This window comes from Neodiprion lecontei, chromosome 7 (assembly GCF_021901455.1).
Source record: "Neodiprion lecontei isolate iyNeoLeco1 chromosome 7, iyNeoLeco1.1, whole genome shotgun sequence".
Classification (NCBI taxonomy): Eukaryota; Metazoa; Arthropoda; class Insecta; order Hymenoptera; family Diprionidae; genus Neodiprion; species Neodiprion lecontei.
Window position 1 is genome coordinate 18,305,672 of NC_060266.1, and position 27,075 is coordinate 18,332,746.

At 34.5% G+C, this 27,075-nt stretch overlaps 6 protein-coding genes and 3 long non-coding RNA genes across 17 annotated transcripts; 5 read left to right on the forward strand and 4 right to left on the reverse strand.

The window, feature by feature from the left end:
- The first annotated feature begins 109 nt into the window (after positions 1 to 109).
- LOC124295506 lies at positions 110 to 1,726 on the forward strand. The gene is made up of 2 exons (XR_006905460.1): positions 110 to 209; positions 403 to 1,726. It is a non-coding gene; the product is annotated as an uncharacterized LOC124295506 (long non-coding RNA).
- Positions 1,099 to 5,344, reverse strand: LOC107218482 (BRO1 domain-containing protein BROX). 2 transcript variants are annotated; one of them, XM_015656373.2, is made up of 8 exons: positions 5,268 to 5,344; positions 5,061 to 5,165; positions 4,212 to 4,433; positions 4,026 to 4,121; positions 3,760 to 3,938; positions 3,401 to 3,576; positions 3,044 to 3,276; positions 1,099 to 2,964 (listed from the first exon to the last, which is right to left on the reverse strand). In XM_015656373.2, the coding sequence occupies exons 1-8, from the start codon at positions 5,324 to 5,326 to the stop codon at positions 2,712 to 2,714; spliced, it is 1,323 nt and encodes a 440-aa protein (XP_015511859.2). In that variant the 5' UTR covers positions 5,327 to 5,344; the 3' UTR covers positions 1,099 to 2,711. The 2 variants fall into 2 exon arrangements, with proteins under 2 accessions (XP_015511859.2, XP_046601763.1); XM_046745807.1 differs by lacking the exon at positions 5,061 to 5,165 and having other exon boundaries at positions 5,268 to 5,341.
- Positions 5,345 to 5,406: 62 nt separating this feature from the next.
- Positions 5,407 to 6,206, forward strand: LOC124295505. Its single transcript, XR_006905459.1, has 2 exons — positions 5,407 to 5,855; positions 5,963 to 6,206. It is a non-coding gene; the product is annotated as an uncharacterized LOC124295505 (long non-coding RNA).
- A 1-nt stretch (position 6,207) lies between these two features.
- LOC124295504 (putative nuclease HARBI1) lies at positions 6,208 to 8,342 on the reverse strand. Its single transcript, XM_046745809.1, has 4 exons — positions 7,475 to 8,342; positions 7,066 to 7,362; positions 6,736 to 6,944; positions 6,208 to 6,637 (listed from the first exon to the last, which is right to left on the reverse strand). The coding sequence occupies exons 1-4, from the start codon at positions 7,739 to 7,741 to the stop codon at positions 6,343 to 6,345; spliced, it is 1,068 nt and encodes a 355-aa protein (XP_046601765.1). The 5' UTR covers positions 7,742 to 8,342; the 3' UTR covers positions 6,208 to 6,342.
- A 394-nt stretch (positions 8,343 to 8,736) lies between these two features.
- LOC124295508 lies at positions 8,737 to 9,160 on the forward strand. Its single transcript, XR_006905461.1, has 2 exons — positions 8,737 to 8,796; positions 8,904 to 9,160. It is a non-coding gene; the product is annotated as an uncharacterized LOC124295508 (long non-coding RNA).
- Positions 9,149 to 11,281, reverse strand: LOC124295507 (putative nuclease HARBI1). Its single transcript, XM_046745811.1, has 4 exons — positions 10,416 to 11,281; positions 10,007 to 10,303; positions 9,677 to 9,885; positions 9,149 to 9,578 (listed from the first exon to the last, which is right to left on the reverse strand). Exons 1-4 carry the CDS (start codon positions 10,680 to 10,682, stop codon positions 9,284 to 9,286), a joined length of 1,068 nt encoding a protein of 355 aa, XP_046601767.1. The 5' UTR covers positions 10,683 to 11,281; the 3' UTR covers positions 9,149 to 9,283.
- A 722-nt stretch (positions 11,282 to 12,003) lies between these two features.
- Positions 12,004 to 14,980, forward strand: LOC107218483 (lactoylglutathione lyase). Of its 3 annotated transcripts, none has more exons than XM_015656376.2 (4): positions 12,004 to 12,179; positions 12,625 to 12,920; positions 13,789 to 13,856; positions 14,440 to 14,978. In XM_015656376.2, exons 2-4 carry the CDS (start codon positions 12,625 to 12,627, stop codon positions 14,625 to 14,627), a joined length of 552 nt encoding a protein of 183 aa, XP_015511862.1. In that variant the 5' UTR covers positions 12,004 to 12,179; the 3' UTR covers positions 14,628 to 14,978. The 3 variants fall into 3 exon arrangements, with proteins under 3 accessions (XP_015511862.1, XP_015511860.2, XP_015511861.1); XM_015656374.2 differs by lacking the exon at positions 12,004 to 12,179 and adding an exon at positions 12,251 to 12,255 and having other exon boundaries at positions 14,440 to 14,980; XM_015656375.2 differs by lacking the exon at positions 12,004 to 12,179 and adding an exon at positions 12,292 to 12,482 and having other exon boundaries at positions 14,440 to 14,980.
- Positions 14,981 to 15,436: 456 nt separating this feature from the next.
- LOC107218491 (tubulin-specific chaperone E) lies at positions 15,437 to 19,208 on the forward strand. Of its 4 annotated transcripts, XM_046745734.1 has the most exons (9): positions 15,439 to 15,586; positions 15,673 to 15,697; positions 15,889 to 16,071; positions 16,150 to 16,539; positions 16,923 to 17,204; positions 17,359 to 17,488; positions 17,600 to 17,888; positions 18,278 to 18,495; positions 18,573 to 19,208. In XM_046745734.1, exons 3-9 carry the CDS (start codon positions 15,890 to 15,892, stop codon positions 18,663 to 18,665), a joined length of 1,584 nt encoding a protein of 527 aa, XP_046601690.1. In that variant the 5' UTR covers positions 15,439 to 15,586; positions 15,673 to 15,697; position 15,889; the 3' UTR covers positions 18,666 to 19,208. The 4 variants fall into 4 exon arrangements, with proteins under 4 accessions (XP_015511872.1, XP_046601692.1, XP_046601690.1 ...); XM_015656386.2 differs by having other exon boundaries at positions 15,437 to 15,697; XM_046745735.1 differs by lacking the exon at positions 15,673 to 15,697.
- LOC107218479 (general transcription and DNA repair factor IIH helicase subunit XPD) lies at positions 18,638 to 25,929 on the reverse strand. Of its 3 annotated transcripts, none has more exons than XM_015656369.2 (13): positions 25,791 to 25,929; positions 24,004 to 24,103; positions 23,026 to 23,280; positions 22,716 to 22,949; positions 22,363 to 22,486; positions 22,084 to 22,180; positions 21,831 to 21,964; positions 21,170 to 21,699; positions 20,904 to 21,079; positions 20,437 to 20,716; positions 20,209 to 20,319; positions 20,002 to 20,100; positions 18,638 to 19,820 (listed from the first exon to the last, which is right to left on the reverse strand). In XM_015656369.2, exons 1-13 carry the CDS (start codon positions 25,796 to 25,798, stop codon positions 19,686 to 19,688), a joined length of 2,283 nt encoding a protein of 760 aa, XP_015511855.1. In that variant the 5' UTR covers positions 25,799 to 25,929; the 3' UTR covers positions 18,638 to 19,685. The 3 variants fall into 3 exon arrangements, with proteins under 3 accessions (XP_015511855.1, XP_046601689.1, XP_015511856.1); XM_046745733.1 differs by lacking the exon at positions 25,791 to 25,929 and adding an exon at positions 24,300 to 24,379; XM_015656370.2 differs by lacking the exon at positions 25,791 to 25,929 and adding an exon at positions 24,195 to 24,354.
- Between the last annotated feature and the right edge of the window lie 1,146 nt (positions 25,930 to 27,075).

The window sequence follows — 27,075 nt, forward strand, 5'->3', positions numbered from 1 at the left end:
TTGAAGAGATGCGTAATTATTGGAAGACATTTTTAGGGGGTGGGGGACTGGAATCCAGGATACATACATATAAACAAGAGACGGACAATGTGTGTGAACAAATCTCTTTCTCTTTCCCTCGATTTGATCTCACAAATATGCTTCATTCTAAGGATTTTATGTTATCTGAGACTAGCATGCAAAAATTTGGTTGTGTGACGATGAAAAGGGTGAGAAAAAAAAATGTCAACTGAGAGGACATGCATTTGAATTTTTCGTTGCCACATTTTACTTTTTACTAATTTCAATGTTTTTTTTTTTCATTTCAAATCTACAGCTGACTTGCGTTATTTTAACGTAATATTTTAGTAATAGTAAATAAATGAAAGTTTGCGAGTCATGCTTAATATTGTTTGAGTGTAGACGGATTCTCGGTACAATTCACCATGCAAGTCATCATATTTCATTGGCTCAAATGATAACTTAGTGGGAGACAAGATTGTAGCAGAGACATTTTGTCATCTGCATCATTCAAGATAATTGCTTTATTCTACAGTATGCTTCGAATACATTATTTTTCAAATTGTAAAAAATATAATATTATTATAGTGTTTTTTCAAATGATTTGCATCATATTAGGTTATGCTTGCGAACAGTTTTGCCTATGCATTTTCATTTATCTCGGTCTAGTTAATTTTGTCATTGTTTTTATTACGTCAAACTGAATCGAGATAAAATTATGATTGTTTGTGCATAATGGAGTATGTAATTAAATATTAATAATACATAGCAAATTGTTACACGTTACAGAATTACAATAATTATAAAAATAACGTATTGTATTTATTTTATACGTGACAATACATACTTATTGAATACAGTATCGACGCTACACATAGCTTAAGTACCTAGCTAAAGCAATACTTATACATTTAAATGCGTTTGTCATATAATTTTGTAAATATATCTGTAAATATAATATTTAAACTAATATATAAAGCAACTAGTATTTAAGTTTATCTATGTGTATATATATATATATATATATATATATATATATATTGATTATATTATATATATTTTTTGAACCGCTTTAATATATATATATATATTAAAGCGGTTCAAAAAAACACGACTATCCAATTTTTTTTGCGGATGCCTTTTGAAAGATTCGAGATGTTGAATGAACGCTGCAGCCGCAAGGAAGACGTATACGATCAACTTTTGTAGGTCGTGAAATGCGTTTAAAGGTCTTTTTTTTAGCGGCTTTAGTTTTTATTTAAAAAATGATTTCTCCTCCAAAGAGTTCATGATTTCTTTGATTATTCATGAATACTCAATTTCGAAAAATATAGAACTGTTCAATAAATTCAGTGAATAGTTCTTTAGAATATGAGTTTCATCAGCTACATTGGATCTGTTGGTTTTATGATGTTTATAAATAAAAATACATTTTCTGGTGTAAAGAATACATGATAAACATAATATTTTATGATTCTATAGTTCTGAAGTTTTTTATACATAACAATTGTTTTCCAAGAAAACTGCATTATTTAATAAGCATAGACACTCGACGATAAGAGTGACTTTAGTGACTGAAGCCAGAATTGATGAAATTTTAAGAGGAAGTAAACGTGTTTTTTAAGCACTGGTGAAAATCTGGTAAAATATCCTATTTCTTGAGGAATTTTTCCACAATTCCCCATCAAATCCGTCAAAAACGGAAGTCATGAGAATTTATTGAAAATATCGGAAAAAGTACGAAAAAAGGCCAAAAATTGACAGAATTTTATATTCTGCACTTTACTCAACGGTTTCTTAGCGCAGTTATAATATTTTTTGAATAATCTGGGATATGGAAGGCATGCAGAAATTTGGGTTTACTCGAAACTTTTAAAAGGCGTCTGCGAAACAAATTGGATGGTCGTATTTTTTTGAACCACCTTAATATATATATATACATATATACGTATGTATATGTGTGTCATCGCGGCACTTTTTGTGCTATACCTATCGATTTTCGCTATTCGGTAAAAATTTTGTGTTTATTGCATTTTTCATTACATTTCCCAAACACTGCATAAGCCAAATATTTTTTATAGTCCGCAACAGACGATATAAACTCTTTTGGCGAGTGTGGTAATTTAAAACGTCAAGTCTAAAATAGTACCATTAGTGAAATATGAATGTAAATATATATTGTGTATTGGTAAATCTCTCTTTCAATATTTTCAACAAATTTTTGTCTATAGGATAATGACATGATTAGTTATGAACGAAGAGAATATTTTTTGAAAATATTCTCATAGGCGAGGAGGTTGACTAGATCCAATGGATTTTAATCTTTCAGAAATTTCTGTAATATACTGTAAGTATCGTTTAAATAGTATTTATACGCATTGAAGAGCACTTGATGGTCAGGAACAGTGACTATTATTTATTGTTCAAACTAATACTAAAGCTTTATAGAAACGATTTGCACGTTATTGCATCGCTAGAAGCTAAAAAACATTGATTTATAACCAAGCAAAAGTTATCAGCTGTAATCATTATTGCATAATAATTTATGTGCATACGCTGTGGTATTATCATTAAAGCCAACTACTCTTGGAAAATTAATAGTACCGTGCACAAGTTAACATAGGCGACTGAAATACCTGTAATATCTACTAAAACTTCAAATATATTCACGTACGTTTAAAGTGTGCAAAATACTTTTCTTTGTGTATTTTTTATTGCAATAAACATCCACTTTCATTTTTAGGCTCTTTGGTAGTTTGATGCACCGCTTCTTCCTGTACAGGTGGTAGATCATGCTCTTTCGTATTACCTGTAGCCCCGCCTGCTGCTCCAACAAAACTCTTATACGCTGGCACACTCCAGAGATGATTTGGCGCTGGCATTGTAAAGTCTACAGGACTTACTAAACCATAGGTAGCCTTAGTTTCCAGTGACGGTACATCTCCAGGCACCTTGTGGTGATATCTGAAGTAAGAATGAACATAGTAAGTGGTTCTCCGAGCAAAGTCAAAATCGATTTACTTAGTATTTCGGTTGTACTTACATGAAACCGTTTTCTCTTCTACACTTATCAAGCGTAATTCTCACCAGAGGAGCCAGTCGTTTAAATACAGCATGTTGGTCAGGCTTTACTCTCGGCGCCGGGCCGTGAGTTTTACCATATTCCTGGCAAAGAGCTTTAGCTTTATTCAAAAAAATTTCACTTTCTTCCAAAGCTTTTATTGCTTCACCGCATTTATCCATAGATAAGAGATTCTCGCCGCAATAATTATATGCCTGAAATATGTAAATCACCATAATCAAAAACAAATTGTTAGACCACTACGAATCAAGAAATCATGGATTTGGATTTATAATCGCAAAAAAAATATATATATATAATTAGAAATTTAAATCTTACATAGGATTGGTAAAAAGCTGCTTTCAGTTCGAGATATTTGATCCACTGAGCTGAAATTTCTGGCTTAAAGGGTTTCAAAGTATTGGCTGCATCCAGAAAGAGCTTGCTTGTTTCGTTGGCTAGTGCCGATATTAAATTATTGTTATGTTTCAACTCAACTGCTCGCGCTACTGTCACTGAAATTGTGAAGAAAGTGATTAATAAATTACTCAAAAGAAACTGATCTATACAATGAATCTTATTAAACAAAATAACAAGTTGTTACCACTGAAAAGAAGAAAATACTGTTTTCATGGAAACAATGAATTTAGTTTCATATCAGAAACTGTATCAATTATTGACTAAATTTTAATAAAAACCTTCTTGAGCCTCAGCTGTGCATTGATTTATGTAAGCATTCATAATACGTGGATCCAAATCACTGCCTAGTACCGGAGGATTGGAGAGTTGGGGTAAAAATTCGGTTTGTACAAAGGTGAAAATTCCCGCAGCTCTTCTCAACAGACCATGAATTTCTTTAGCCTCGTCCATACTTATACTGTGTAAATGCAATGATATTAATAAATGGACGAAACTTGCTGAGATGATATAATTGGGAAATTATACAAGTATCTATGAGACTCACTCGTCTTTCCCGGCAACCATTGCAGCATGTTTCATAAACCATATCGCAACGTTTATGCTGATATTAGCTGCTTCATAAACAGAGTCTGCATGAGAGCTGTTGAACAGATGAAATGAGAAGAAATTAGAACTATCGTTAATTCATGTTGCCTTTATACTTAAAGAAGTAAATTTGATTTAAACTCACTGAGTAAGCGAACCAAGCAGCGTATGAGTCCATTTGAAAACAAAAATATTTCGCAATTTACTTGGTTCAGGCCTTCCAATATGTTCGGTAGATGATTGGATTTCCCAGATTAGTCCATATAATAGGCTCAGATATGCTACGAAAGCTGGTTCAATTGTATCACTTGTATTATTTGCATCCCGTATTAAATCCAACAATCGGCTTCTTGACAACTTCAGATCGCTATACACAGGAAAGATGAGACAATAGGTATACCAAAAGACATAATTGTGTTAAAAATGTTATTGCAGAATAATATATAGAAACATATATGCATTGTTACACATATCAGAATATCCTCGTAATCCAACTGTTAATTTACACACATTAAACAAGTTTTTCATCTTGCAAGAATATACATGTACATCTTTCTTTTTCATCAACCCCCCTCTATTGTGAAAGGAGAAATAATAGCATTCGTGTGTTTATAAGAACTTTTGCATGGCAAGATACCTGCTGGTTTTACAATTAGATCAAAACATCTAATAGCAACAAAATTGAAAATATATTTGTAACATCTCCTGCCACCATTTTGAATGCGAACGACATATCTGTGAAAGTGTATAATGCAAATACGTTCAACTGATTATCTGTCAAAAATGTATTGTCAGCTTGTTATATACAGGTGTTTTTCAAGATTAAAATGCTGTTATATGTTTGTATGCACAATCTATTGTTTTATGTGGCGTAAATGTTATACAGGTTTAGACTGGAAATTCCGTTACAACAATCGATATTATTTTAAGCGATGGAATCACTCTCGGTGTAAATTTTATTGCGAAAAAGTATAACTAATCCTTGGAGAGTAACCTGCAAAGTTTCTTTGTAGCTTCTGTAGACTCCTTCAATTTTATTTCGAATTTATGATTTGTCGTTGCTTTTAAAACGTTGCGATGGAACCAGTGAGCCATTTTGCTGTCGATCAACAGTAATATCAATTTTATTCAACCGTTTACACACTTAGGTGTGTATATGACGCGTTTGATTTGGCTCGATGCCTTTTTTGACAGATAATACCTGAATAATACACTAGCAGACCGAAGCGGACTCGTTGACAGGGGAGAAAGTGAAAGCATAGACTAGACTATGACCAAGAACTGCCACGCGTATGACCATAAAATATGTAATTGTATAGTGTGTACAAATACCGTGGTACTAATGTTAGGCCCGTATTCATAGTCAGGTCTCAAGGCGGTGCTTAAGACCGTCTTGGTGAAGATCGTCTTATTCGTTCAAGACCGTCTTGAGATGCTATGTATTCATAGTCGGAAAACAAGACGGTCTTCGTCAAGAATTTGGTCTCAAGCGCTAGCTTATTTCATTCAAGACCGTCTTGACGAAGACTGAGCTTGAGACGGTCTTATTCGACGTTCGGTTATGTTCGGAATATTTCCGATGTATCCCCCAATAAGATGCTCGGATTTTATTTCTCAGCCTGTGCAAGATATTCGTATAGGCATGCAGCTCTTGAGTATTTTTATAGTTTATGAACACAACAACGTTAGCGCCACGTAGAGGAACTAAAAAACGGGAACAAATCGCGTGCAATTTTTTGTAGTGGGTGTATAGCTATAAAACGAAGAAGAAGAAAAAGAATTTTATAGTGTATGTTTATGTGTATATAATTTTTATATACACATATTTTAACCTATATCATTATGTAAATCTCTATACCGGTTATTGATAAATAAATTGTATTGATATGTTAAAAGGAATCCCGGTGCAGACTTGCAAAAAAATGCGCGTGAAAGGGACAACCTTTGATCTTCAAAGTTCAAAAGAGCAACTTTAGTTCTATTTACTGGCTATATTTATAATGTATTGAATATTTTTACGTAGACAAATTTTCATAAGTATTATCGTAACTATAAGACTGACGCTTAGTACAATTACGTACATATCAGTATTTTCATGAGTAAGTGAGGGGTTTAAAAATAAAATGAGAACCAATGATAAGTTATGAGTAAAATATGTATTCTAATGTTAACTGTTTGTACAGATTAAATTCAATTTTATTAAATATTTGGAGTATATTCATTCTAAAATCAATTAGTCTTTACAATTAAATTAACTTGATATACATATATTTTGATTAAATGAATAACCGTTCGATTAGAGCTTCGCGTATTGCAAAACCCTCTCCAGGCTGCCAATGCGGTGCTTGAGGTGGCAATTCATCCGCTTCTTCTTCCTCGATGCGATTATCTTCCGGAAGAGCATTATCCAATGTTAGTGATAAATTGTGTAGTACGGCACAAGCTACAACAATTGTGGTAGAGCACAACAATTTGGTTCCCAAACCTCGGGATAGGCAAGGAAAACGTCGCTTCCAAACTCCAAATGTTCTTTCAACAATTTGCCTTGTTCTGCTTTGTACGTTGTTATACCTATCAAGATACCGACTTGGTTAATTCACACATGTATACTTTGTCAATTTTATGACTACTTATCGAAATCTAAAGTAATGCGATAATCTTTATCTTACCTTTGTTGAGCATCTGTAATTGGATTTGCCAGTGGAGTCAGCAGAAATGGCAAGCACGGATAGCCGGCATCTCCAACCAGGGTTCCAGTAAGTTGTCTCTCATGATACCGCATGTAAATTCGTGAATTTTGGAATATTTGACTGTCATGGTTACTTCCAGGCCATTCCGGAACCACATCCAAGAATTCCATATTGGGTCCGATAACTGCCTGTGGTATCATTTAAATTAAAAGTACCGATTTTCATAGAATAGTATTGTTTATTTGTATCCTAGATAAAATTAATTGCAACTTATGGTATTTGTAAACGGTTATCACCAACGCGACATACCTGTACATTGAGGGAAAAATATCCCTTACGATTCCTATAAACCTCCTGCAGGTCTGCAAATTTCGTATGACATAATCGAATGTGAGTGCAGTCGATAGCGCCATCAACGCCAGGTAAACCGATACCCTCCCTGCGTGCACCAAGTTGTCTGAATAGATCTCTGTTTGCGATCATAGCAGCTTCCGTACTAGGAAATTTGATAATTGCGTGAATCAATGATGCAATTTGAGCCGATACTCTGTGTATTATCCTCGATACTGTAGACTGCGATATAGTCATCAGATCTCCGTTGACGAGCTGTACAGTACAAAATGTATTAGCAATCATTTATTCCATGATCACAGGAAGCAATGAAATCACTTTATATTTTCAGTAGAATGTCAGGAATTATAATCACAATGATCCTTACTTGAAAGCTAGCGGTAGCGTAAAATCGTAGACATATTAATAATTGCATGACAGGTGGAATTGGTAGACCACGATTATTGGCACTGACTAAGGCAGCTTCAATTCTAGGTAGTATTCCGTACATAATACCATCCTTTGAAAATCGGAATCGCCGTTTGAACTCCTGCTCGGAATAAAACTCGAACGGGTTTTGACCATCTCTGATGTATCTCTTCGGAGCTCGCTGTACTTCACCCTCGTCTTCGTCATTCGGCCCAACGTTGACCATTGAACAATCATATTATTCATTTCTTCGATCTGATCGTAGAAATTAAACATATCTTGCATATTCGCCATGTCAGTAGAATTTCACTATTCACTTCACTTCACAAATTTTTCAAAGCGAATGCTCTCATAACCTCTACTTCAATTGCAAGTTTCCGTTGCTACCCTTTTACAGTAAATAATCCCGTCCCAGCTGCACTTTCCCAAACATTCCTTCACAATCTATTCCTGTTAATTTATATTGTTCGAATATAATATTTTCCAAACAATTCGTAATTATCAATTTCGTACGCATCAGAACAATTGAGTAATATTTAGGCAACAAGCATTTGCTTAAGTGCAGTCCGAACTCGACTTGATCAAGATACGTAAATAAGACTGCGTTAATTGACTATGAAACGTTGCGTGCTCAAGACCATGCTTATTTCAAATAAGACTGGACTATGCAACCTTGTAAGCACGCTTCGAATAAGACCGACTTGATGAAGACCGTCTTATTTGCCGCGTCTCAAGACCGTCTTGTTTGACGTCTATGGAACCAAACGCCATCTTAAGGCCTCGTATAAGACCGTCTTATTCGAGTCCGGTCTTAAGCACTGACTATGAATACCGGCCTTAGGCCCGTATTCATAGTCAGGTCTCAAGGCGGTGCTTAAGACCGTCTTGGTGAAGATCGTCTTATTCGTTCAAGACCGTCTTGAGATGCTATGTATTCATAGTCGGAAAACAAGACGGTCTTCGTCAAGAATTTGGTCTCAAGCGCTAGCTTATTTCATTCAAGACCGTCTTGACGAAGACTGAGCTTGAGACGGTCTTATTCGACGTTCGGTTATGTTCGGAATATTTCCGATGTATCCCCCAATAAGATGCTCGGATTTTATTTCTCAGCCTGTGCAAGATATTCGTATAGGCATGCAGCTCTTGAGTATTTTTATAGTTTATGAACACAACAACGTTAGCGCCACGTAGAGGAACTAAAAAACGGGAACAAATCGCATACAATTTTTTGTAGTGGGTGTATAGCTATAAAACGAAGAAGAAGAAAAAGAATTTTATAGTGTATGTTTATGTGTATATAATTTTTATATACACATATTTTAACCTATATCATTATGTAAATCTCTATACCGGTTACTGATAAATAAATTGTATTGATATGTTAAAAGGAATCCCGGTGCAGACTTGCAAAAAAATGCGCGTGAAAGGGACAACCTTTGATCTTCAAAGTTCAAAAGAGCAACTTTAGTTCTATTTACTGGGTGTATTTATAATGTACTGAATATTTTTACGTAGACAAATTTTCATAAGTATTATCGTAACTATAAGACTGACGCTTAGTACAATTACGTACATATCAGTATTTTCATGAGTAAGTGAGGGGTTTAAAAATAAAATGAGAACCAATGATAAGTTATGAGTAAAATATGTATTCTAATGTTAACTGTTTGTACAGATTAAATTCAATTTTATTAAATATTTGGAGTATATTCATTCTAAAATCAATTAGTCTTTACAATTAAATTAACTTGATATACATATATTTTGATTAAATGAATAACCGTTCGATTAGAGCTTCGCGTATTGCAAAACCCTCTCCAGGCTGCCAATGCGGTGCTTGAAGTGGCAATTCATCCGCTTCTTCTTCCTCGATGCGATTATCTTCCGGAAGAGCATTATCCAATGTTAGTGATAAATTGTGTAGTACGGCACAAGCTACAACAATTGTGGTAGAGCACAACAATTTGGTTCCCAAACCTCGGGATAGGCAAGGAAAACGTCGCTTCCAAACTCCAAATGTTCTTTCAACAATTTGCCTTGTTCTGCTTTGTACGTTGTTATACCTATCAAGATACCGACTTGGTTAATTCACACATGTATACTTTGTCAATTTTATGACTACTTATCGAAATCTAAAGTAATGCGATAATCTTTATCTTACCTTTGTTGAGCATCTGTAATTGGATTTGCCAGTGGAGTCAGCAGAAATGGCAAGCACGGATAGCCGGCATCTCCAACCAGGGTTCCAGTAAGTTGTCTCTCATGATACCGCATGTAAATTCGTGAATTTTGGAATATTTGACTGTCATGGTTACTTCCAGGCCATTCCGGAACCACATCCAAGAATTCCATATTGGGTCCGACAACTGCCTGTGGTATCATTTAAATTAAAAGTACCGATTTTCATAGAATAGTATTGTTTATTTGTATCCTAGATAAAATTAATTGCAACTTATGGTATTTGTAAACGGTTATCACCAACGCGACATACCTGTACATTGAGGGAAAAATATCCCTTACGATTCCTATAAACCTCCTGCAGGTCTGCAAATTTCGTATGACATAATCGAATGTGAGTGCAGTCGATAGCGCCATCAACGCCAGGTAAACCGATACCCTCCCTGCGTGCACCAAGTTGTCTGAATAGATCTCTGTTTGCGATCATAGCAGCTTCCGTACTAGGAAATTTGATAATTGCGTGAATCAATGATGCAATTTGAGCCGATACTCTGTGTATTATCCTCGATACTGTAGACTGCGATATAGTCATCAGATCTCCGTTGACGAGCTGTACAGTACAAAATGTATTAGCAATCATTTATTCCATGATCACAGGAAGCAATGAAATCACTTTATATTTTCAGTAGAATGTCAGGAATTATAATCACAATGATCCTTACTTGAAAGCTAGCGGTAGCGTAAAATCGTAGACATATTAATAATTGCATGACAGGTGGAATTGGTAGACCACGATTATTGGCACTGACTAAGGCAGCTTCAATTCTAGGTAGTATTCCGTACATAATACCATCCTTTGAAAATCGGAATCGCCGTTTGAACTCCTGCTCGGAATAAAACTCGAACGGGTTTTGACCATCTCTGATGTATCTCTTCGGAGCTCGCTGTACTTCACCCTCGTCTTCGTCATTCGGCCCAACGTTGACCATTGAACAATCATATTATTCATTTCTTCGATCTGATCGTAGAAATTAAACATATCTTGCATATTCGCCATGTCAGTAGAATTTCACTATTCACTTCACTTCACAAATTTTTCAAAGCGAATGCTCTCATAACCTCTACTTCAATTGCAAGTTTCCGTTGCTACCCTTTTACAGTAAATAATCCCGTCCCAGCTGCACTTTCCCAAACATTCCTTCACAATCTATTCCTGTTAATTTATATTGTTCGAATATAATATTTTCCAAACAATTCGTAATTATCAATTTCGTACGCATCAGAACAATTGAGTAATATTTAGGCAACAAGCATTTGCTTAAGTGCAGTCCGAACTCGACTTGATCAAGATACGTAAATAAGACTGCGTTAATTGACTATGAAACGTTGCGTGCTCAAGACCATGCTTATTTCAAATAAGACTGGACTATGCAACCTTGTAAGCACGCTTCGAATAAGACCGACTTGATGAAGACCGTCTTATTTGCCGCGTCTCAAGACCGTCTTGTTTGACGTCTATGGAACCAAACGCCATCTTAAGGCCTCGTATAAGACCGTCTTATTCGAGTCCGGTCTTAAGCACTGACTATGAATACCGGCCTTAGTCTCTCAAATTTCGCCAGTTAATGGCGGAGACGCGCGAATGTTCGAATAGTGAAAATATTAAATATGTAATAAACAAACGTTTTTCTTATAGTCGTTGATGAAAGAATATAGTCAACGCCTACGTACAGTGAGGTATCAACTCATGATATTAGATTTTTTACATTTCTTAACTACAATGATATTGTAAATAGTTTTCCACAAATATCTCAAATAAACATTTCTGTTAAAAACTAGCTTGTAGTAAGTCGTTGAATAGGTTTATTCATTATCATCAACGTTATTACCCACAGTAGAACATCGATTATCCAAATTAATTGGGACTGAGCCTAGTTCGGATAATCAAAAGTTTGGATAATTGAAAAGCAATTTTTAATTTAAGGGATACATGCAATATAAATTCCAATCGACAACGTCTATATTAAATATCTAATTGTGAGTATGTATCGAACCTTTTTCAGACACCAAACGTTTAATTTATTACTTTTTACTACTATTATTACGGCTGCTACACATTTTTTAGCAAACAACAATGTATATTTCACGCCAAAAATATATTTTTTGACCCAACGTTCGAACAATTGAGCGTTCGGATAAATCAAGTCATGGTTCGGATAATTGAGGATTCGGATGACTGAGGTTCGGATAATCGAGGTTTTACAGTATTTATATGTGTTCAAAACTTCCCGCAATTTGAGTTCATCACAAAATGGCATACTAGAGATGTCCTTTATCGCATGGTTCTGATAATTGTTAGGCAAGCACGTATCGTTTGTAACCTCGCTGAATTAACGTAGCATCGCTTCCACAGGCTTGGTCACGCACTGACTTGAGTTCCATTGCTATTTCTAATTTCACGGTTTTCATTCATAATCGTTGTCAAGGTAAGTGATTATTGAAATTAGGTTGATATTGCGTGTCACGGACACGCACGAAACTTAAGTAGTTATAGAGATGAAGGTTGGTGAAAAAATAACTCTACCAAGCAGATACATATAATTCACACGTTAGCTGTCAGTAGACAAGCTACTTAACCTGAAATATTTCACATGATAACAAGTAGTACTGTATAAATCAAATTTCCGTAATATTCACTCTGTACAGATGAGTCGTTGCACAGAGAATGTAATTCTACCGATCTTGTTACCATTGCGACGAGAGTTTAGAAGGCTTTCTATAGCCAGATGGTACTAGATCATTTCCAAACTCATACGGAGCTATCATTAATTTATAACATTACATAATCCCGTATAATTTTTGTTTATCAATGTAGAACCGACGTTCAAAGAGGCAGGAAAATATCTCGCTATATTTTTATATTATTTTTAGATGGGAGAACCAACGGGGTTAACCAACAGCGAAGCACGAGAGCTTTGTACAAACCCAGATGAAGCAACAAAAGATTTCATCCTTTCCCAGATCATGTACCGTATTAAGGATCCACGCAAATCCTTGCCATTTTATACGGAAGTGTTAGGAATGCGATTACTTCAGAAATTGGATTTTCCTGAAATGAAATTTTCTGTCTATTTTCTCGGATTTGAGCGTGCTAGCGACATACCAACCGACAGAAGGGAATGTATCGAATGGACTTTTACAAGAAAAGCTGCTTTGGAGCTCACTCAGTATGTTGACTCATTGTTTTTCAACTTCTATCTCAAGAAGGTTTATCAGTAAATACGATTTTCTTAAAGTTTCTTCAAGAAATGATACATTTACTTGCAGTACTGTAAAACCGTATCATGAAGCAATTGTAAATACAAAATTTGCATATGTACAATCATCCTATGATTTTCCCAACTTTGGAAATTCAATGGGTGTACAGAGTCTTATAGAATGTCCAAGAGTTTACCAAAAAACTATTTAACGTGAGAAATCCGTACTCAAGAAATTGTACAAAAAATTTGAAATCATCTAAGTGTACACTTTTTAAACAATAATTAAGTTGATCCATAAATTTTGCCTGGTGTAGTGTTGATTGCATAAGAGACTCTGACAGTCCAGAATCGTTACCCTTGGTCTCCTCATCGAGCAGAATGCTCCTTATAGTTGATTATAAATAATTTGCACATATTTGAAATTGATGAATTTGTCCAGTTAATGCGTACATTTTTTTACATATTTTACTTCCTACAAAATATGAACCAATTTTAAATTGAACTTACTCCTTAGTGTATTTTACCTAAAAAAAAATTTCGCTTTTCAACCTCAAAATATTATTGATACAGCTGTCCCAATTGATTTTGACAACATTTTTTTTTCGTCAAGTAATTCCGTACAAAATTCATAAACTAAACTAATTCTATACTTCGCAAAACTACATTGATATCAAATAGTATAACTACAATAAATTCAGAGTCTGTAGTGAGATGATTGAGCGAACTATATGATGGCTTTGGAGTACAAACTCTTATCATTTACAATCGTGTACTTTTAGTATCTGACTATTTAACTGATCTTACCAATTTCTCATTGTTCGTTTTATTATTTCAGTAATTGGGGTACAGAAGTAGACCCCGACGCTAAGTATCACAATGGGAATACAGACCCTAGAGGATTTGGTAAGAAACAAAAAGATAAATATTAGAAAATAATGGAAATAAAATTTAATGACTTAAATTCCAGAATTAAAATTGGGCCTTTGCATGCAAAACTGTTATATGGGTATATAATACGATGTCACTTATGTTAAGATATATCTATTTGTCACAAAATATGTGGAATTCAATCATATGTAATATTCACGATTGTCTTTTGACGAAAAAAAGAAAATATGACATAATTATATAAAGTTTCACTGCTCTCTAAAAATATGGAAATGAAAATTTTATCTCATGCAGAGACCTAATCGATGATTCAGATTTTGCAAAACATCAAATTAAATTGATACACATTTTTGTTCCCTGTATATTTGTAAATGTTAACCAAGATTTTTATGCAAGAAGCTCATTCTGTTGGAAGTTAATCAACACTTGAACGGTGTTTGCTACCATTTGTAAAAAGTGTTTCCTGTCCCTCGACAAAAGAGATTCAGTTAAAATACATACCATTGAAATATTCATATTTTGTATTCAACTTGAATAGAAATTGCTATAAAGAATGAAGAGTACTTCGGTAAATATGAATAGTATTAAAAAATTTCAGGTCATATTGGACTCACGGTACCTGACGTGGATGTAGCATGTGAAAGATTTGCTAGGCTTGGTGTGGAATTTGTAAAAAAACCAAACGAGGGAAAGATGAAAGGTCTTGCCTTCATTAAAGATCCCGATGGTTATTGGATCGAAATATTAAGCGTATCCAATACTGTCGGTACGATAATGAACAACTAGTACATGCACATTTAGTAAAATCAATGATAAAAATTCCTGTTATAATATCTGCCAATGCACTAGCTTAGTGTAATGTGTATGTATTTAGAGATTAACAATCAGTATAACATGTCTTTAAAACATCAAAATAATTCTGTCCCTTAAGCTGCAGCAGACCAAATATATTTTAATGATGTACAATGTGTTGAAATGATAATGAAAAGATAATATGTAAAAACAGAATACTTACCTTTTATACTATATACTAATTGTTTTGTCTGTTACACTTATATTATAACGATGTACCTAATAATTATCATAGCTCATCTGTGTATGTATACTATGCTATTGCAAAAAATAAAATCAAAATATTTATTTTCAATCCCAAAATAGTGTAAATGGATTAATTAATTAGGTAGAAATTTTTTTTATCGAGGTTCAATAATTCTGAACTGCAGCCTCGTCAATGCCTGAAATTTTGAGGTCATGTATGGTTTAGTGATAGTTCTTTGAAGAGAATAATACTTTTTTTTAGTATGTTACCTCTCTTTATTGTGATCAAATTGGTGTCAATCCCCGTGAGAAAAACCCGTATATTTCTAGAATACAAATGACTAATAGACAGTTGAACGTAATGGCGTAAAGAAATGTACATGAATCCCTAGTGAAATCTAGTTGAATTTTTTGTAAATGATATACACAAATTTTTGAAATCTCTGAAATGGATAACGCGTAATGCACCCGATTATGATTCTATATGTTAAAGTTTGGAATGAAACATCCGCAGTACAAAAGTTCCGTCGGTAAAACAGAAATTAGTTAAATGTGATCCCTGTCAACGTCTTGATCATGGAGCCTAGAGTAAGGCTCCATGATCTTGATCGTGAAGATAGGTGCAGGCTCGACCGAGAAATGTCAAATTGTCGTTTATAAATAAAAATTTTCATAGAAACGTGTTGAGCGAGGGGCCACCCTCTCGCGTAAGTATTATTTTCGGCAGTAGTTGTAATCTTAGAAATATAATTCTGACGTCAAGTGTGAAATAACGTGAACACACCGCGTTTAGCTCTCATCTGTCAACTTGAGGTTAGGTATGTATTTCACATATGTATGTATACAATACCAATCGTCACAGTCATTGTTTATAACCGTAAAATTCACACGAACGAATTAAAATTACGTAGCTAAAGAATCACACGTTGAAATTAGTCGACCAAAAAAAAAGGTTGAATAAAAATACTCCAAAAATGGAAATGTCAAACATCAGTGCGTCAAATTTCAGGATGGTTGAGGACAAAAACTACGAATTGGGCAGTAGGATCGAGTGCGACGGCTCTTTGGGTACCTTGAGATATGTTGGGCCAGTAGGCGACACAAAAGGCGAATGGCTAGGGATAGACTGGGATGATCCATCACGTGGCAAGCATAACGGCACATACGAGGGTGTAAAGTATTTTACAACTTGGTATGTATTTGAAAAGATAAAGAAATATTATCCATCTCGATAGATGTAATATCTATACTTTGGAATTGTTTTTAACAGGCACCCGACATCAGGCTCATTTATTCGCCACGGTAAAGCAAATTTTGGAATATCTTGTCCTGACGCGATTAAATCTCGTTATGGCTTGATCAATGACGATTTGGCGGGCATTGATAGGGAGAACTTAACCAGTCTGCAAAAGGAGATAAATGCACCGTTTTTAGAGATGGTTGGTTTTTCAAAGGTTAATAAGAAACAAAGCAAATTTGATCAACTAGAAATAATATGGCTGCGAGACCAATCAGTTAGCAATGCAGGAAACCCAGGAGAACTGGAGACATTGTGTCCAAGATTGAAGGAACTCGACATTTCTAGAAATTTAACTAATTCGTGGAAAGTTATATCTGATATTTGCATTCAGCTTCGTTCTCTCACAAGGCTCAATGTCAGGTGAGATACTATTCATTCGATGATACCTTTTTGAAATTATTGTTCTAGGCTCTGTCTTTTACATATTAACAGATTTCTGTAAAAAAATCAATTGAATAGAGAAAAATTAATGCAAGAACGATTGTTTCCCCAATTGCACTAATACTTCTTGAAACAAAAAACAGCCTAGTGATTAAAAAAGAAGTTTCAAAATATGTAGAAAATTACATGTTTTCTCACAGTATTCTTTATTCGTGTAATGAAAATTATAATTCCATTTCTGTGATTCAATAACTATCTTGGATATGAAATAAATTCTGAGCTGATATTAATTATTTTCAATTTACAATGTGCAAATGAAAATGCCTTCTCTAATAATCAACTTCAATAATTTTATTTTACAGCGAAAATAAACTGCCGTGCGATATTGAAGTGGAACAATTTAGAAAATCGTTTTCAAATGTCACTCACTTAACGATGGCAAGGATGAATTATAATTGGGCAGATGTGCAACGATGCATTGCAATGTTTCCGTCAATCAGAGAACTATCCATATCTTTCAACATTGTAAATACCATAGAAAGACCACCAGATTGTTCAAACATAATGAAACTCAGAGCCCTAACTCTTGAGGGAAATTTAATTGAAAATTGGAATGAAATATTGAAATTAGGCTCACTTCCTTGGTAAAAATTTCTTATAACGAGACAAGAATTTTGATATAAAGATTAAACGATAAATGATCAGATATATCATAAATATCTATCATTTTTGTTGGTGAATATCACCTAAGTTTACTGACGCATAAGAAGTAATCAATGTTACCCCAATTCTTTTTAGCTTGGAATATCTAAATGTCAATGAAAATAGAATAAAAGTTGTAAGTTTTCCGACAGACAAGTCAATGACCAAGACAAGCTTATTTGCCAATCTTAGGCAGTTGCATATATCTAAAAACGACATATCAGAGGTAATTAATTTTAACTAAGATAAGAAGATGAAAATGTTTGTAAAATAATTTTGTAAAAGGCATGCGATTATATAGATATTTGGAAAGTTGATAAAAAAAATTAACTTTCAGTGGCGATCCATCAGCGAGTTGGATAAGCTTCTGAGTCTTCAGGATTTGAAATTTCGAGACAATCCGATTCTGAAGTGTGGAACTCCTGAGACCACACGCCAGCTAATTATTGCCAGAATATCAAAGCTTAAATTTTTAAATGGCACTGAAGTTTGGCAAGATGAAAGGACTGGCGCTGAATACGATTACTTGAAATTATTCGGAAAACAGTGGCTTGATACTGAAAGCATTCCAGAAAAAAGAGTGGAATTCATAACTGAACACCCTCAATATCCTTCATTAATTAAAAGCAAGTTTTTATATTTCACAAGTATTATTAATACTGTTAAGGTGAGACTCTGGTGAAATTTCGATAGTATCGAGTTTTCCGTTTTCGAAATAAATAAAAAAAATATGTGCATAAAAATTCTTTCCACCAAAATTTAGATTACTGTAGTATGTGTCCTGAATCGCAGAAGATTAAAATTCTTTTTCAGGATACATACTACCATAATCTAAATTTTGCTGGAGGAAATTTTTAATCACATTTCTTTAGTCATTTCAAAAATCGAAAAACTTGCTATTTTCGAAATTTCACCAGAATCCCCTCCTTAAAGGCAAATAATAAATCAAAGGACTTAAATTGATTCCTTCGCTGTATGTGCCAAGATGCTGAATTCTACATAATGCAACTTTCAGAATATGGATTACCAGACGTTCATGTGTCAAAATTGAACGCTGGAATGGGATCGAATGTAATATCTGTGGAGTTTATTTGTCCGGATGATCCAAATCAGCCGCAAAGAGTTAGAAGAAAGCTGCTCAAGGATATGGAAGTCCAAAAGGTCGTTGGAATTGTACAACGATTGTTTAAAACTAGTGGAAAAATTCCTACTCTATCTTTTGTGCAGCAGACGGTAAGAATAGCAATCTTCAAAAATTCTATGTGTAATATTCTTGTGGCTCCTCAATTATTCTTTAATTAATTTTTCAGCTCTCCAGTAACGAAATAAAATTAGACAAACCGCTACAAAACTTGAGCTATTTTTCCATCCAAGATGGTGACCAGATTCTTGTCAGATGGTGACATATGTATATTTTACACAACGTGCATAGATTAATATAAAAGTATTTTCGATACTGTTAAAATTCCAACGTCGAACTATATGATCGTGAAATTAAATTAGTGCAGTTACTCTGTTACCTCAAATTGTGTTCATTTTTATTTCTCGATTTCGCTTCACTAAGTTTCAACATTTTTATGCTTATAATTGCTTTTCAGTTTTGTTTCTGCACTCTTGATCAGAATATAGAATAAAAATCGGTACTGCGTACGATACGAATTCTGTTAAAAAATTTACATTATCCGCATCACTGTGAAATCATCTACTTAATCGTATTCACTAAGCGATCATTTTCTTTAGACTTTTTTGTTTAATAGCTAGTGCCACTTATTTTTCTTAATTAACGTTGCGAATTTGGAAAACCTAATTAGGTTACAACACTTAACTAAGTTCGAAATGATGATGTAATTAACGTGCTTTATTGAATACTAATTCCTGTGAACTGAAACTGTGAATTATTTAAGGAAGCTTTTTTAATAAAACATGAAAAAACAATTTAAATGAAACTTAATGTTATATTACATTCATATATCCACCGTTCGATATTTACATACCCATATCCGTATGCAATACAAGATAGAATTCTCACTAAACCAAGAAAACGTAAATATTTTTCAACTCAATGTTCACAAGACAGTGGACCGATATTCATAACAAAATATGACTAAGGTATTTATAAAGATGAATAGAATTTGAATTATCCCCTAGCAATTATGATTTCAGTTCTTTTCGTTTTTTTCATTCATTTTTTTACCAAACAAGATTTAATGTTTTCTTAGTATACATGGTGTACAAGGAAAAAAACGAGAAACAATATACATAAATAAAGTCACCTTTCATAAGACATCTTTATCAACCAGTTATCGAATAGCGGTAAAATTGTGTCTGTCGGCTAATGTGAAATTGGTATTAGAATGTGTTCTAATCTTACCCGATATTCCTCTAACTCTATACTCTTAGACCTCTAAGAATGAGGCACCATTTTAATTTTGTTGTGCTTGTTTCTCAAATTTGCTGGCTTCTTCCTTTTCCAATTGTTCCCTAGTCAAAAGAGACAATCCGAGCTGATCTTCCCTCGTAAATGGCTGAGCCATTTGTCGCAACCACCTTTTGCTTATCTAGAAAAAATTTGTTGTGATACATACGGGTTTATTTTACTTTGTACGATCGATAAATTATTTTAATTAAGATGTCGAATTTAACGATGATTATTGATTATAATACGAAGATAACATCTTCAGGATTACATTTCATATCTATAGTATTTTCAGGAGATTATAATTGATGTCATTTCAGAACCTGTATTGCTTCTTCTGTTGATAAATTGCAAAGACTGTCTGTAAGGTGTTCTTGAATCCATTTGGGCAATTTGCTTCTTTTGTCCGCTCTTGAAAAACGCTGAAAAGTTTGTAAACCAAATCATTTTCAGTAACAACGTAGAAGCTATCATTTATCGACAGGAACTCCAATCTGTGATGAATTATAAAAAACTTTAAGGTACAGTACCTTGTCCGCGAACACCATGATACCATAGTCAGTTTTGCCTCTTATGGCTCGGCCAACGCACTGCGCGGCATGCCGCATTGCATCAAACGTTAAGAAATCATTTTCTCTTATCTGAAATTTAAAGAAAAATTGCACATTTTATGTCTTGATAGATTAGAAAAAACCTGACTGAAAATTTAATCCAAGGTATGTCATAACTTTTAAAATGACAAAACTTCTGATACTAACTTGAAATTGATCTCGTAGATATTCTAGTCTGGCTTTCAAGATCCGGGACTGAGTGTAAACATAAGGTATACCGAACATAAGAACAGCTCTTCCTAAATGGTGGTCAAAATCAACCCCCTCTGACACTTTGCCTCGAGCTACGGATAATAGAACAGCTCCACGTCCATTTTCGCATGCTTTTATGTAGTTCATCAAGGCCAAACTTGTTTCTGCAGAGTCTTGTGTCTCGATGAAGAGTAATTTGTGCCTCTGAAGTTGGTCTACTACTCCTTGATCATACCTAAAAAAAACATAACGATATTTTTTAATGATTGAATCATGTTTAGTCGAAATCCGGTCAGTTTTGTAATTAATTTATTTGGTTAAAAAACCACATGTTTCCGACGTTTCGGCCGGGCCGAAATATTTTTTAATCATAAATTCACACATGTGTTCAATTATTATGCTAGATTCTCTTCACTACCTACCATGCAGCAACTACAGATTCCATGTATGAATAAGAGGTGAAAAAACAGACTAAACCGTCTGGTACAGCTGCTGAGAATTCTACCAATAATTGTCCATAATTTCTTATCACGGCGACATCTTCTCTAGTTTCAAATTTAGATGATATCGCTACCTGGTCATTACCTTTGGCAACGATCTGAAAATTAATTGAACGATTGAACGGTCATCGTGAATGAAGTACTGCATTGTTTTTTTAACTGTAAAATATGCAAAGACGAAATCTCACCATTGGTAACAAACAAGGTCTTGCAAGAGTCATGGTAAACGACGACATGATTACAGGATGAAAATCTAAGATCTTTGGATACATGTCTAAGGGCGAAAGTGTTCCCGAGGTGATAATGACTGACTGAAATCTGTCAAATATTGGTTTCATAGCAATAGAACAATCGAGACAGCTAAAATGTAGAATTGGGTTTAGAACCGTTGGTGTTTTATCATCGAATGGTTCGACTATGATAGTGAAACCTTTTGTGTACGTGGAAACAAGAGTGGCAAGGTGCGTGACCAAAATCAGAGGCGAAAAATCTGTAACATCACTAATTTCCATCGTTCGTAAAAGCGATGCCAATCTCTCCGCGCAAAACTTCAGGGGTTTTCTTTCTATGCAAACTTTAGACTGGATGTCGCGTAGAAATCCAGCTGGCGATTCCTGCATTACATGCTGCACTCGAAGCCTTGTTTTTAGGTATTCTACAAACCGCTTCAAGAATCCAACAAAGTGTTCGGCATTTCTTATGTTGCCAGGAACAACCTCTGGAAAAAAGATACATGCATTTTTTAATCAGCGCTATATCTCACCGTAAGTAAAGCAAAGAAAATATAACCATTTCACAACATTTTCATTGATTTATCGGATGAAAGTTACTCATGTAAGTTAGACTTACCTTGAAGTACTTCATCTGGCAAAATTGGGTTGGACAAAATAATGTCAGTTTCTCTTGCCGTTTGCGCACCTTTGAGGCCTTCAACTAATCTACTGTATTCCTCTTTTAATTTATTCACGTCGTCTTCTCTCATCCTGAAAATCATAAATGAACGAATAACAAAGAGCAATGTCGGTTTTTATGAACTAGAAAATTTGTGTGAAACTTGGAACTTAATATCTATATAAACTAATTGTGATTTGGTTTAACTTACTCAGCCACAGTTTTCTCCAAAATTTGTATATTTGCCGTGCTTTTTTCAACTATTCTTTTGTTTATTTTGACGCTCATTGAGTCTATGCATACGTTGTCTGAAAATAATGTCGAAAATCTTCTGTTAAGTACAATGGATGTGGCCACACTTTTGGCTCCCCAATATCATTAACAATACGATGTAGTTTGTATATCCATTTGTTTCATGTGTTCAATTTATGCCCATGTATGCTGTATGCACGTATGTTCTTAAAAGTTTGATTAAATAGAAAATTATTACCGATGTTGTGTGCCTCGTCAAAAACTACAACAGATGTTTTACTCAATTCTTTAGATACAGTTTCAGCAATTTTTGGATCGAGAAGATAGTGGTAACTGTATACAACGATGTGAGCTTGCAGTATCTGAAAGATAAAAGAAAAGTTTTCAAATCTGTAACTGGACCACATGATTCAAACAGTTCCAGTCCTATGTAAAACAAAATATACATTGTTCAAGTCAAGAAATAAGAAGAGAGAAGTGGTGACAATAATATGACAACAAAAATTTTGTTTTCAAAAGAACGAGTAAAGAAACAGGTTTATAAATTAATAAATTAATTGATCAATGAACTTAAATAATTAACAGACCAACCGTAAATCTAGCCAAAAAATATGGACACCAATTCCTGTCTCTTCCATACTCTTTCAGGTCATCCAGGGAATAAATTCCAGCAGGCACAATCTGTTCACGTCCCTCTAAATCGAATCCCTCATAAAAGCTGCAAACTGGCGTTGATTCATCGTAATTATGCCTTTCTCTTATATACGAGGCAGTGAGGGAATGACATCGACCGTCAACAATTTTTCCTTCACGTTCCCTGCTTATCTGAAAAATATAATCATCTTATCAATCAGCTGATTCTTTGTTATTAGAAAATGAATGAATAATATACTCAACGAACTTCTGGATGTATGCACATGTTTTTCCTAGAGCTCAGCACCAATCCAACAAGTTTTGGCTTTACTCCATCCTCTTTTTCATAGTATTCTATAAGATTTTTTAATTCTTCTATGACTTTCTCTATCTCCGGTACTGTACGTGAGCAGTATATTAATTTAGTTATCTTCAAGGGGTTTTGCAGCATGTAAGCCACAATCAGTGACAGTAATGTCACAGTTTTTCCAGTACCCGAAGGCATTTCCAAGAGGCAATGACCCTGTAGAATATATATTCATTATATTAGAGACGCCTTAACTGATTTGATAATTTTTAATAATTTACTTTCCTATGCTTGTTGATACGTGTAATTATTTTTCAAATGATGGTATTAAAAATTATTAATCATTGAATTCTTTGAGGAGGATTAGCCTATTTCATGAAAGTAGCACTGAAAGACCAACAAAGTTTCTGTTAATTAATGTGTCTCAACTACAAAGAATTATTCTTAAACCTTCATGAAATTGACAAAGCTTGATTGCGAGTTATTAAACACAAAGGAATAAATTTATAGCTTGTTGTATGGCATTTAAAAAAAGCTCTTCCTGCATGAGAGCATGAGCAATATTTAGAAGTTTCCTCACTTAAAAACAAGCATTCTACTGTTTTTCCAAATAATTACAATGATTTTATTATTCATATGCATGGAAAGTAAGACATTGAAAACTTTTTAACTTAAAGAATGTTTACTCATCAGTTGGAGGAATCAATCTCTTGGCAAATCATTGAATCAGTTTTCCTTCAAAGTGTTTAAATTACATGAATAAACATATTTTGAAGGATCAAATCTTCGCAAGCTTCAGAGAAATAATAAAATAATGTATATTTATATCGTAAGATAAATTGTGAAGTTTGGAAACGCAGTTTGGAGGTTAAGAAGGCGAATTTGTAAGCTGCTTATTAATATGGGGTGTGATATCTCGTTATTAAAGGCAAGATTTACCCTAGCATCGAGACCTCGCTTGAGTTCCAACATGTACGCATACTGTTCCGGGTAAATGTAATCGTAGGGGAAGTACACAATCAATCCGTCGACACTGATTCTGTAAGAAGAAGATGCCAAGTTTATTTCATAATACGGAATACTTTCTCGTTGCTTATTGTTTGATAACGAAATTACACCCAGATAATTACTTCATTTTTGTTGTTTACGAATTTCTTTCTGCCACATTTATAACAAATCTACTTCACTGGTTCTTATTGTTTATAGCCTCCAAAGTTCACGTTTACGATGCTTACATGCGTCAGGTTGCCGACCGCTCGTGCGAATCCAGGGTATCAGGATTAGATTAGGTTAGTTTTTTTTCTGAATGTGACAGTTAAGTTAGGTGAGGTATTAAGGTGAACTTTCATGAGTAGCAAAAACCAGCAGCAGTTTAGTAACTTACTAGATGTTACTAACATCTGTCTAGGGTGTATTCCGCAAGGAAACTGTGGCAGTCCAGTAATAGTATATTTTGAATTTTCTAACTAGCGGTTGGTACTATTTACTGGTCATTTACTGCCAAAGTGTGCCACAGTTCCCTGGCGGAATACACCCCTAGTAATTTAACGTCGCAGCTGCACTGCTTATAAAGGCCGTGTTCGTAAATTGACTGACAGTACTGAAAATTCCCTAGGACAGAGTCAGAGCTATCCATGAACTTGGAAGCGCAAAAGAGATGAAAGATTGCTGACAGTACTGTCAGTCAATTTTCGAACACGGCCAAAAACATCTTGCGTTTGCTGCTCTGCTGGTCGGATGAATGAACTTCAATTTCTAACATTAGCGTATGTATGTACATACATAGCCACTTATATGGGTATTACCATACGTGATATGGCGAATCTCTGGAAGCTAGTCTGCACCAAAGAATCTTGACTACATGAAATTAGATTAGTGCATCAAATTGATTTCTATAGAGAAGTTTAGTCGAAATCGTATCGAAAAATTACATGCAAAGACTGTATTACAAATGCAGATGACAACATCACTACTATAACTGTTGCTTCAGTAAAATAGTATGATTGTGTGATATTTGAAAACCTTAGATAGAATTTTTGAAATACTGAGAACACTGTTGAAAATGAAGATGGAATGGGTACCCATGTTTTGTAAAAATTATTGGTAACAAAAACATTTGCAGAACTTCAGATTCGTACATTGGAAAATACTTTCGAATATTTAACTAGTTATTTCTAACCCGCGTTTGTGATATTTTGCTAGATGTGACAGACTTTGAAATTGAATTGTAATACGATACGTTTCGTTTCGCGTTCGTTGTATTTCGAAATTGTGCATTATACGTTGATGTAAATGTCAGCTTCCGCTAGGTTAAAATGCCCGTAGAATGGACAGAGGCGCGAGTTTACAAACTAGTTTTATCGTACATTCGGCACGAATGCCTGTGGAAACACGATAGTGATTCGTATAATGATTTGGAGGCACGGTACACCGCATACCTGGGGATAATTCGAGACCTGAACATTCGCGATCTGACCGTGAACGAGGTTCGCGACAGAATAAAGCAAATAAAGCGAATCTATCGCATGGAATTGGTAAAGATCAACGATGCTAACTTCCGGGGATTCCCCTACAAGCCAAAAATCACTTGGTTTGAATTGATCCACGAATTTTTACGCGCTTATATCACAGAACAGGATTCTAACGCCGTTAGTTTATTACCAGGATTAAAGTTCAATTACTGAAAAAAATTATTCCTATGTATATAACTATTCTGATCAAATTACCTTCGCATGTCTAGGATAGCTCGCTACATGTTGAGGCGAATAATGGTGAGCCAGAAGAATTCAACCATCACACCTCCCAGTCGTTGTTATATTCGCAACGTTGCTGTCCAATAAACCAGTGTCCCAGCTGTGTTAGACATTTTCCAACTCAACTCAATCTCGACATATCCCCAACAAAGTTGACGAAAAATGCTGTACCTTTAAAACAGAAAATTAATCTTGCCTCGCAACATGACTTTATCAGGCAGCAAACACCTAGAGCTTTGCAATCCATTCCGAATATCAGTTCATTTTCAACCTCTGGCGATTGTTCAATAATCAGAGCTTCGAACGCAGAAGTAAAGTCACAAGTCATAACCAATTCGATCAAGAAACACAAGTCGCAAAAAAAGTATGGCGATGAATTTGATGCTTTTGGTAAGAAAATCTTATAATTTGAAATGTTTAAAAGACTCTCTTGCAAAATACTAACGTTTTTTTGTACATTCTCCATGGGCTAATTGTCATATTTATACTTGCTAGGCAAAAGTGTCGCATGCCAATTGCGCGAACTGTCATTGCCACATGCGCTTCGAACTCAAACAAACATTCAGAGTCTGCTTGCTGAGGAGAGGATAAATTCTAACAAGGAGAAAGTGATTAATAACCAAAGTGCAGAGGAAGTCTCTCAACATCACAGGCACTACAGGGATTCTCGGTGGACGCAACCTTCGAGGAATAGTCGTTCGTCATTCATCTGCAATGCAAATTTCCAATGTCCATCAGCTAGTGATTTGAGCTCTTCTGGTCACCTGAGTAATGGAAGACGCACGAAACTTGTTGAAAGAAATCAGATAGTGAATTGTCATCCGGATAATTGTATTGCCTCTAAAATTTCATATAAAAAAGCTAGTCTAAAAACTTAGTAGGAATTTAACATCTGTAGCACAATTATAAATTTCTTACATAAGCATTCACATCGTCAAAACAAGGCAAAGTGACGCGTTTAAAGTCTACGAAAAGTTTCTATTCCAAGGAAATCTGGAGTTAGTGTGTTAAAATGTTTGATGATTCATTCACGTTTGCTAAACATATTTTTTATAGTATGGTTACTTCTAATTTTGGTGTTCCTAAGTACATGTTTTTCATCTTAGTAGCAGTCTGATAAAAAATAATTTTGTATGTAATGTATTTTTTACATGAAGTTATGGATATCTTTTTGTAAAACGATTATGTCAATATACATCAATTTCTTTTATAACATAATAATAATAATCACGTTCAGTCCCGCCATATGTGTGTATGT

What these genes read in the sequence shown, in the direction of transcription:
- LOC107218483 (XM_015656375.2), top strand. An exon ending in GCTGCTTTGGAGCTCACTCA is followed by an intron (nt 12,921 to 13,788) that starts GTATGTTGACTC and finishes TTATTATTTCAG; the next exon opens with TAATTGGGGTACAGAAGTAG. An exon ending in TACAGACCCTAGAGGATTTG is followed by an intron (nt 13,857 to 14,439) that starts GTAAGAAACAAA and finishes AAAAAATTTCAG; the next exon opens with GTCATATTGGACTCACGGTA.
- LOC124295507 (XM_046745811.1), bottom strand. Translation starts at nt 10,682, where the DNA reads ATGGTCAACGTTGGGCCGAATGACGAAGACGAGGGTGAAGTACAGCGA. An exon ending in ACGCTACCGCTAGCTTTCAA is followed by an intron (nt 10,304 to 10,415) that starts GTAAGGATCATT and finishes TGTACTGTACAG; the next exon opens with CTCGTCAACGGAGATCTGAT. An exon ending in ATTTTTCCCTCAATGTACAG is followed by an intron (nt 9,886 to 10,006) that starts GTATGTCGCGTT and finishes ATGATACCACAG; the next exon opens with GCAGTTGTCGGACCCAATAT.
- LOC107218482 (XM_015656373.2), bottom strand. Translation starts at nt 5,326, where the DNA reads ATGCTTTCACTTTCTCCCCTGTCAACGAGTCCGCTTCGGTCTGCTAGT. An exon ending in TCTGCTAGTGTATTATTCAG is followed by an intron (nt 5,166 to 5,267) that starts GTATTATCTGTC and finishes GTTGATCGACAG; the next exon opens with CAAAATGGCTCACTGGTTCC. An exon ending in ATGGTTGCCGGGAAAGACGA is followed by an intron (nt 3,939 to 4,025) that starts GTGAGTCTCATA and finishes GCATTTACACAG; the next exon opens with TATAAGTATGGACGAGGCTA.
- LOC124295504 (XM_046745809.1), bottom strand. Translation starts at nt 7,741, where the DNA reads ATGGTCAACGTTGGGCCGAATGACGAAGACGAGGGTGAAGTACAGCGA. An exon ending in ATTTTTCCCTCAATGTACAG is followed by an intron (nt 6,945 to 7,065) that starts GTATGTCGCGTT and finishes ATGATACCACAG; the next exon opens with GCAGTTATCGGACCCAATAT. An exon ending in ATTACAGATGCTCAACAAAG is followed by an intron (nt 6,638 to 6,735) that starts GTAAGATAAAGA and finishes GTATCTTGATAG; the next exon opens with GTATAACAACGTACAAAGCA.
- LOC107218479 (XM_015656369.2), bottom strand. An exon ending in TGACGAGGCACACAACATCG is followed by an intron (nt 22,181 to 22,362) that starts GTAATAATTTTC and finishes CATTATTTTCAG; the next exon opens with ACAACGTATGCATAGACTCA. An exon ending in GAATCTGTAGTTGCTGCATG is followed by an intron (nt 20,717 to 20,903) that starts GTAGGTAGTGAA and finishes TGTTTTTTTTAG; the next exon opens with GTATGATCAAGGAGTAGTAG.
- LOC107218491 (XM_015656386.2), top strand. Translation starts at nt 15,890, where the DNA reads ATGGTTGAGGACAAAAACTACGAATTGGGCAGTAGGATCGAGTGCGAC. An exon ending in AAATTAGGCTCACTTCCTTG is followed by an intron (nt 17,205 to 17,358) that starts GTAAAAATTTCT and finishes AATTCTTTTTAG; the next exon opens with CTTGGAATATCTAAATGTCA. An exon ending in TATCTTTTGTGCAGCAGACG is followed by an intron (nt 18,496 to 18,572) that starts GTAAGAATAGCA and finishes TTAATTTTTCAG; the next exon opens with CTCTCCAGTAACGAAATAAA.